Source organism: Oncorhynchus masou, chromosome 29 (genome assembly GCF_036934945.1).
Source record: "Oncorhynchus masou masou isolate Uvic2021 chromosome 29, UVic_Omas_1.1, whole genome shotgun sequence".
Classification (NCBI taxonomy): domain Eukaryota; kingdom Metazoa; phylum Chordata; class Actinopteri; order Salmoniformes; family Salmonidae; genus Oncorhynchus; species Oncorhynchus masou.
The window spans coordinates 68,922,731-68,932,144 of NC_088240.1; the positions used below are offsets into that span (position 1 = coordinate 68,922,731).

The 9,414-nt window shown below is 42.6% G+C and overlaps 1 protein-coding gene across 1 annotated transcript; it reads right to left on the reverse strand.

The window, feature by feature from the left end:
• Positions 1-120: 120 nt before the first annotated feature.
• On the reverse strand, positions 121-8,796 carry LOC135520394 (V-type proton ATPase subunit C 1-A). The gene is made up of 13 exons (XM_064945923.1): positions 8,657-8,796; positions 8,084-8,272; positions 5,527-5,594; positions 4,041-4,126; positions 3,491-3,585; positions 3,149-3,240; positions 2,859-2,957; positions 2,697-2,765; positions 1,965-2,057; positions 1,753-1,846; positions 1,463-1,560; positions 1,171-1,297; positions 121-942 (listed from the first exon to the last, which is right to left on the reverse strand). The coding sequence occupies exons 2-13, from the start codon at positions 8,213-8,215 to the stop codon at positions 847-849; spliced, it is 1,149 nt and encodes a 382-aa protein (XP_064801995.1). The 5' UTR covers positions 8,216-8,272; positions 8,657-8,796; the 3' UTR covers positions 121-846.
• Positions 8,797-9,414: the final 618 nt, after the last annotated feature.

Below are 9,414 nucleotides of genomic sequence, written 5' to 3' on the forward strand. Positions count from 1 at the left end.
TGGTCACATACACAAGTATCTATGAATAGTGTCACTCAAAGATGTAGCTATCAATATGCACAACACAGACGTGGAATGATTGAAAATACATAAACTACCAGAAATAAATATTTAGAGATCTTATTCGTTTCAGCACATAAAGGCCCAATGCAGCCGGTTTATTGCAACATCAAATCCTTTCTGGGTACCAATTAAATAGTGAGTTTTTTCAATTAAAATTTTCAAAAAGTAACAACAAAAAAATAGCATTTTAACAAGAGCAATTTCTCAAGCAAGAATATGACTAGGACTGTTTTGGATTGGGGATGGAAAAACTGAAAACTAGCTGTTATTGGCAGAGAGGTTTGGAACACTCTCATATTGGTTTATTCATTAATTTGTCACCAGTCACGCCAAAACAGGCTAAAATGGCCTTATTCCACAATATCGTTCCACCCTCAGTGTGGAAATATATATAAAACACAGGAAAATCAAACACAGAAAAATCAGTTGACTGCACTGGGCCTTTAAATACAGTGTACTTTGATTATGCTGTTTTACAAAAAATATGTAAACAAACCAACAAAATAAACATCAAGCCATTGTTTGTCCTCAGTTTGTACAGATTGAGGGGGTCACTAAGTGCTTTAAACCACAAGGAATGAGCATGCACATCTGAGGAGAGCAATGATAAACAGCATCACCCAGACATGAGGAGAGCAAAGGAGAGGACGATTAGAGAGGAGAGGAAATAGCAGAGCAGAGAAAGGAGAAAATAGCAAGACTGGGAGAAAGATTTACGGGAAAACACAAGTTAGTGCGTACTCAGCATAAAGACAGAACAGAGGGGTCAGGTACAGTGAAAATCTATTTAAAGTCCAGCAGGTTGCAGTCTATCTTGTAGTAAACATAAGGGTAGTACTCCTGCTGGCTCAGGTTCAGACCAGGGATATCCATGGCAGACTACAAGGGAATAAAGAAACAGAGACCATTAGCTTACATGGTAAGTAACGTCAGGGATAATGTGGTTGTCTAACAGGTCTGCTGAACCAGACCATATCACATTTAGCTAATGTGCCAGATTTTCTAATATACAACATGTGTTTGGCATCGCAATGCCCCATTACTACAAAGATGGAACAAGTATTCATCTGGACACACCGGGTATATATATCACGTCTAATTACTCACATCGATGACAGCTGCAGCGCTGCTGTCCAGGTGTTTGTATAGGTCATTGAGAACCTCCCTCAGTTTCTTCATGTTCTTCTTGTTGGGCTGGAGCAGCATGGCCTGGAAGTTCACAGGCAGCCCATATCTGTGGGAACATGGGCAGAGCAGTTAAATCACTAACAGCAGGCACAGCACGCAGTCAGTTAGATGTTTTATTTGTATTCAGGTTGACTTCTTGTCACAAGCATCTTGTCATTCACTACAAACATCTAACAATTGGACGACTCTTAGTACAGTGTGATCGTCATACCTTAAGACAGACTCCACAAAGACCCTCAGAGCCTTGATGTGAATCCATGCGATGAAGGCCTCACTGAAGTTCACTTTCAACCATCGCACCAGTGGCCCCTGACAGAGGGAAAATAAGGCTTAGAGGCTCCATGCACCCCACTGTCCAATAGTTTCACCCACCCAACCCATCCCAGAATGGTTGCAGGGATGTCCGAACACTAAGTGTACTTGCAATGAAACATTTATTTATAGTGCAACGTTTCAGTCACATATACCTTGGTCAGGCATATTCCCAGTCATATGACTTACAAACTGCTTCTTCTTGTCTGTGGAGAGACGTGTCATCTCCTCTTTGTCCGCATTCATCTCCTGCTCGTTGTACTGGAAGTCCCTGACTGTGTACCTGATAGGAACAGCAAGATATTTACATATAGAGAAGAGAGAGAGAGTGTGTGTGTGTGTGTGTGTGTGTGTGTGTGTGTGTGTGTGTGTGTGTGTGTGTGTGTGTGTGTGTGTCTTACTTGTTCTCTCTGGCCTTGTGTCTGAAGTCATCAATGGCCTTCCTGAATAGGGTGACGCTGAACAGACCACTGTCATGGTCCTCAAACAGCAGGCTGTAATAATGGGACAAACAGAACAGTCAGACAGGCATGATGGACTCACAATGAAATCACTTCATGAGCAGAAAATACTAAGATATGGATTGAAGAGACAATGTACAAGAGACAATGTACAATGTACAATGTAGTTATAAAAAAAAAAAAAAAACGTTTTAGTCTTTTTTTCCCCCCCCAATTTCGTGGTATCCAATTATTAGTAGCTACTGTCTTGTCTCATTGCTACAACTCCCGTACGGCTCGGGAGAGACGAAGGTTGAAAGTCATGCGTCCTCCGATACACAACCCAACCAAGCCGCACTGCTTCTTAACACAGCGCGCATCCAACCCGGAAGCCAGACGCACCAATGTGTCGGAGGAAACACCGTGCACCTGGCAACCTTGGTTAGCATGCACTGCGCCCGGCCCGCCACAGGAGTCGCTGGTGCGCGATGAGACAAGGATATCCCTACTGGCCAAACCCTCCCTAACCCGGATGACGCTAGGCCAATTGTGCGTCGCCCCACGGACCTCCCGGTCACGGCCGGTTACGACAGAGCCTGGGTGCAAACCCAGAGTCTCTGGTGGCACAACAGGCACTGCAGTACAGCGCCCTTAACCACTGCGCCATGGGCTATGAATTTCCAATATACTTACTTAGTGGATCGGGGTACCACCATTTCAGACAACGTTTCATAGGTCTTCTGCCAGTCTGCATAACTCGTCCTAGAAGGATCCAGAATTGTTAGACAGCAAACAGGTGTTATAAAAAAAGTTTCAATATGACACTGTTGTAAACTGGGAAACAGTTGTACTTACTTTGGTACAACCACCAACATAGTGATCAGATACTCAGAGTCAATCACAAAGTCCTCCTTCTTGACAATGTCAGCCAGACTCCTGGTCAGCAGGCTCCCCCTACAGACACAACACGGTATTGCATGATATATTAATGATAATGTAAACGATGTTGAAAGAAACAATTGAACAAAGCAAATATGCATTGAAAGACCTTTCCTCAACTGGTTCAAATATAATTCTCACTGAAGGCATAGATTAGAAGCAGTGGAAAATATAGTCAGGTCTTCGAGCAAAAAAACTTGACTCACGCGTTCTTCCTCTCCAGATTCTGCAGGTTCCCTTTCAGGTTGTTGTAGGCAGAGGCTCTGGCCTTCAGGTCGTTGTCAATCTGGCTTACTTGCTGTAGTAGAGGAAGAGGTCAAGTACTCAGAGTTACAACCCACGTAAAAACTGTGCACAGTGTTTAACAACAGATTTACTCACAAAGTAGTAAAAATACAGTTGATTGATACCATTGAAATAGAAGTTACTTGTTGATTTTTCTATACCTTCATACGCTATCAAAATCATGACTACATGACAGTTATAAAAAAGGGTCTCTGTCTAGCTAATTATCAAGAGAATCAGATGAGTGTAGGAGAAAGACTTGCCTTGGATATGATATCAGAGATGTTCTTCAGTGACTGCTTGATGGGGTACTTGGCCATGTCCCACTGAAACCGTGTGATGTAGGTCACCAGATCCACTAGAGGGAATCAAGGCATTGTTATTGAGGAAAGGACTTGTTAGAATGACGTTTTTACATTATGATGCATGGCTTTATGGGTAATTGCAAGATACTCTAATCAACCATTTCTAAATGTGCTGGTATTTCTTTAGTATTTCGTATTAAACAGGTTAAAAGGATAATTCCTTAGTCAATCAATGTGCACAGTAGAGGCAGAAGCACACTTCCTGGACTCATTTGTATGTGATGACAACTAACTAGCTAATCTCCAATGTCCCCCATTGTTTTCATATGAGTAACTTGTACGTGATGATAATGATAGAAATAGAATGATAAACTTGAATGGGAATGGCTGTTCTAGTAATTCAATTTCTGCAATCTTAACTGCCTCCATTGTTTTGATACCAGTATCTTGTATGTGATAACTGCCTGTATTGTTTTCATATGAGTAACTTGTACGTGATGATAAGTACCTCCGTTGGCCAGCAGGTTCTCCTGGACTTTGTCTCGGCTGTCCTCTAACACATCAGCCATGTACTGAGACACCTTCTTCACCACACTGTAAACAGCCAGGAAACATTCACACAGTCAGGCTGCAGTCAGCAAGACCTCACATCAAAAGGGGATTATAAACCTGGTGGTTCGAGCCCTGAATGCTGATTGGATGACAGCCATGGTATATCAGACCGTATACCACGGGTATGACAAAACAGTTATTTTTACTGCTCTAATTACATTGGTAAACAATTTATAATAGCAATAAGGCACCTCGGGGGTTTATGATATATGGCCAATATAGCATGGCTAAGGGCTATATCCAGGCACTCAGCGTTGTGTCGTGATTAGGAACAGCCCTTAGCTGTGGTATATTGCCTATATACCACACCTCCTCGGGCCTTATTGCTTAAATATACCATGCATTCATATAGCACTCTGCTCAAAACATCAAAGTCTAAGCAGACTGTTCATTGGTCAGGGTATGAGTGTTTATCTATCTATATATAATCTACAGCACCAGACTAACAACTGTGCACATTATACAGTATACTGATGAAAGACGTTTTAAATGGAAAATGGACCTGTAGGCCTACTAAGGATCATTGGTTATCAACCAATTCTTGATAACCAATTAATCAGTTGGTTAACTGATAATTTACTAATAATTAACAGATATTTACAATCCGTTTCTGTTTTTCACTATTTTTTTTAGCACTGTAGTTGCCTTCCCTGAACCAAAATGATGCAGATAATACTTGATGTAATTACATTCCAATTGATGTGCGATCGGTGAACGATGGAGAAAAACTCAATTCAATGCAATGACAGAATGCTTGATGTCAATGAGACTCAGGCTTGTTTGTCTAGACAACTGACACCTAAAAACGCTGTCAGATTAAGAGAATCCCAAATCAGTCTGTAAAGGTGTTACTTCGACTTTCTCGTCTTCAAATTTCCTACAGACGAGGTCCAGAACAAGGCTGATATTGCCCTATGAGAGGTAACTGAGTTTCTACTGTTGCCATTCTTTGAGAGTCCGTGTCTACAGAGGAAGCAGGACTTTTGCTTAGTATGTGAGAATTTCTGGACGTCAAGGTTTTCCAAGGATTATAAATAACTTCAAACCAACAGTAGCACACAAGTCATGCGCCATAAATATAACTGAGTAAAGAGATGCCGGTGTGTCACCAAACTGTAAATTGCTAACTTTAGTCTCTGGGCCTGCTAGCCTCACGTTGGTGTGAAATTCCTTATTGTAGCAAGGCTAGGGCCACAGAGGGATTACAGAATTGACTGGACCCCGAAGACATCACAGGCACTTTAACAAAAATATTATGTCTATCACAACACATTCACAATGGACAAGCTGTATACATAGTAATGAATGTGATATTTCGTACAGTAATCCTGAAGTGATACTTAATGTTCAAAGGGGAAATTGCAGTGTAGTAAAAAGCCTACCCTTCAATAAAGGAGTCCAGTTTGGCCAGGTCATCTGACAGCCCAACTAACACATCTAGCGTCCCCACCTGTTAATGCAAAAAGGAAAAAAGGCCAAACATGTCAAAGCTTTGATTCAAACAGTATTTCCCCTTCCGTCATATACCCAGGGTGAGCCCATTTTATAGATGGGGTGAGCCCATCGGTTCATTGGCTTAATGCCAGAGGCCTAAATGTTGCTTTGAGGGCCTTTGATCAAACTAGGGCCAACTCAAACTAGGGCAAAGACTGGATGAGAGTCCTGAGGTCAGGGGTCTGGTTGTGATGCCTGCCTGTGTTGTTTTCTCAGTGACATCTGAGAGTCAGTCACCCAGTAGTGATATTCAGGAGCCTGTGTGCTTTGGATGGCGGTACTTTTGTCGGGACCCCTTCGTGTATTGCAAAATGTTCCGTCGCGTGCCGTGAACCCCAAGTGGCAAAGGGGTCAGCAGGGTCACAGAAGATAACCATCAACCATCCTATAGGGACTCTGGGTACTTTCCCTGGAATATAATACCATTGAATCATTTTGAATGGATGGCACTTCTGGAGTAATGAAAGGAGAAGGCTTTGACCCATAACATTATTAACAGATCACTTATTGGGAGAAGTGAGTGGACAATACTTATTTCTCTATCGTTGCTTTTGAAGTAATATGGGGAATATGATTCAAGTAATTTGCAAGTAAACTATGGCAATGTTTCGTGGAAGCCTTGTTCCACATAGGAATGTAGAGGGGCTTGTAAGTATAATGAACAAAAGTATTAACACAACATGCAACAATTTCAAAGATTTTACTAAGTTACAGTTCATATAAGAAAATCAGTCAACTGAAATAAATAAATGAGGCCCTAATCTATGGATTTCACATGACAGGGCAGGGGCGCAGCCATCGGTTCCTGACGAGCTGCCCCCAGGTGGTAAGGGTAGGTACCAACACATCCGCCACGCTGATCCTCAACACGGGGGCCCCTCAGGGGTGTGTTCTCAGTCCCCTCCTGTACTCCCTGTTCACTCATGAGTGCACAGCCAGGCATGACTCCAACACCATCATTAAGTTTGCTGATGACAACGTTGGTAGGCCTGATCACCGACAACAATGAGACAGCCTATTGGGAGGAGGTCATAGACCTGACCGTGTCGTGCAAGGACAACAACCTCTCCCTCAACGTGATCAAGACAAAGGAGATGATTGTGGACTACAGGAAAAAAAAGACCAAGCACGCACCCATTCTCAATGACGGGGCTGCAGTGGAGCAGGTTGACAGCTTCAAGTTCCTTGGTGTCCACATCACCAACAAACTAACATGGTCCAAGCACACCAAGACAGTCGTGAAGAGGGCACGACAAAACCTATTCCCCATCAGGAGACTGAAAAGATTGGGCATGGGTCCCCAGATCCTCAAAAGGTTCTACAGCTGCACCATCGAGAGCATCCTGACTGGTTCCATCACTGCCTGGTATGGCAACTGCTCTGCCTTCGACCGCAAGGAACTACAGAGGGTAGTACGAACGGCCCAGTACATCACCGGGGCCAACCTTCCTGCCATCCAGGCGGTGTCAGAGGAAGGCCCAAAAAATTGTCAAAGACTCCAGCCACACTAGTTATAGACTGTTCTCTCTGCTACCGCACGACAAGCGATACCGGTGCACCAAGTCTAGGTCCAAGAGGCTTCTAAACAGCTTCTACCCCCAAGCCATAAGACTCCTGAACAGTTAATCAATTGGCCACTCATACTATTTGGATCCCCCCCCCCCTCCTTCTATGTTGCTGCTACTCTCTGTTATTATTAATGTATAGTCACTTTAATAACTCTACCTACATCTTACCTCGACACTGGTGCCCCCGCACATTGACTCTGTACCGGTACCCCTTGTATATAGCCCCGCTATTGTTATTTACTGCTGCTCTTTAATTATTTGTTATTCTTATCTCTTACTTAAAAATGATATGCCACACCTGTCAGGTGGATGGATTGTCTATGCCAGGTCACAGTTGTAAATGAGAACTTGTTCCCAACTAGCCTACCTGGTTAAATAAAAGTGAAATAAATAAAAAATCTTGGCAAAGGAGAAATTTTCACTAACAGGGATTTGAGAAACAAACTTTTTTTGCATATGGAACATTTCTGGGATATTTTATTTCAGGTCATGAAACATGGGACCAACACTTTACATGTTGCATTCATATTTTTTTTCAGTATAGGTTAGTTGGGCGATACGGCCATTTTCATTCAATAATTTTCAAATTTCTGATGGTATGTTGGTTTTTGAGTAGTGCATGACCGTAGGATGGCAACAAGTGAATTCTAAGTGTTATTATTGGGCTTTCTCCATTGTGATTATTTTATACTCAACCAAACTCGGAGAAAACTAGTAACTTATTTATTTAGCACTGTCAACATATTGTTATAGATGGTACTGTAAAAATCTATACCGGTATGTGGCTCTGTGCCGGTATTCAAAATATATTGCTCAGCCCTACAAGTTAGTATGGTAATGTAGTAGCTACTATCTATGGCTACTATTGCAGGCTAACCTTGAGGTCTGGGATGTTGAACTTGTTGTTGGTGGACAGGTTGTTGTTGCGCGTGGTGGCCACCATCATCTGGTCCCATGTCTGCTGGCAGGTCTTCTCTCCAGGAGCTGAGATCAACCAGAACTCTGTCATGGTTACAGCTATATACTGATGACTACAGGCTCAAAACAAAATGCACAGGGATGGGGGCTGTAAGACAAGAAAAAATGTACTTGTTCAACAGGACTTAATTTGTAGTACGGTATTATCAATCGCAACGTTATTCTCTATTTCATGTTGATACATCAGTTGATAGCAGACAACATTGACTGCTATTTAATCAATATGTCTTCCCAAACCGGTCTTATCTACGTGCTGCTGATATATCTGGTTAGCTAGCATGCAAGAGAAAGGATATTTGTCTACTATTGGTTTACATCAAAAGTTGCTAACGTTAGCTAAACCTCACTAACGTTACTGCAAGTGACATTCTCAGTTGATTGAAACATGACCCATAGCTAGCTAGCTGGTATCACATGATATCGAGAAGATTTACAGTAAAAAAAAACAAAATACAGTTTTCCCATTTCTTACCTGAGATCTAATGACAAAACTATTCGAACACTAATCAATTCCTATGGTTTAATATTCATAATTGCCAATCAAATCCTAATCCTAGAGGTCTTTCCAGCAGCATCACATTCAAGTCAGCTGATCAGATGAGGAACAGAGGCCTCTCGTGGGGGAGGGGAACTTTTTGGCGTCACGTCGTTGGACAGACGACCTCAGCTGGTTTGGAGGAGGTACTACAGCATGGACATTTCAAAACAGAGTAGAATAAAAAAAAATACACAATTACCTTTAAAAAGTATCAGGGTTGGGGTCAGTTGATCCATTTCAATTTAGGACTGCTATTTATTTACAATTAGTAATTTTAACCATTGAATTGGAATTGCATGATTCCCTCAAGAATGTACTGTACTTCTTGTGGGGCTGCAGGCTGGAGAGGGAGAGAGAGGGAAGGTTAGAGAGGGAGAGGGAAAGGGAGAGGGGACACAGACAATCTCAAATGTCCAGTCAGCTGTAATTTGGGGTGTAGACGTTCTCAATTTGGACAGGAGTCCAGCCGTTTCCTGACTCTGGGTGTCTCCCTGCTCAGAATTCAAGGAAAACCGTACAAAAGGATATGTTTATAGTTCAGTAGGTCTGGGGTGCATTGTTTGGGATACAATGCCTGGTCTGGCTGGAGCCAGCCAACCAGCCAACCCCTCAGATCAAACGACAGGCCAGGGACCAGGGTGGGCTGCCCACTGTTGGCCACAGGCCAGTTTACAGGGACATGTCTGGGCACG

Excerpts from the sequence above, each read along its gene's own strand:
- LOC135520394 (XM_064945923.1), bottom strand. The coding sequence starts at position 8,215 with ATGACAGAGTTCTGGTTGATCTCAGCTCCTGGAGAGAAGACCTGCCAG. Across the intron at positions 3,586-4,040 it reads GAACCTGCTGGCCAACGGAG|TGGATCTGGTGACCTACATC; the intron begins GTACTTATCATC and ends GATTCCCTCTAG. Across the intron at positions 1,561-1,752 it reads CAGACAAGAAGAAGCAGTTT|GGGCCACTGGTGCGATGGTT; the intron begins GTAAGTCATATG and ends TCCCTCTGTCAG.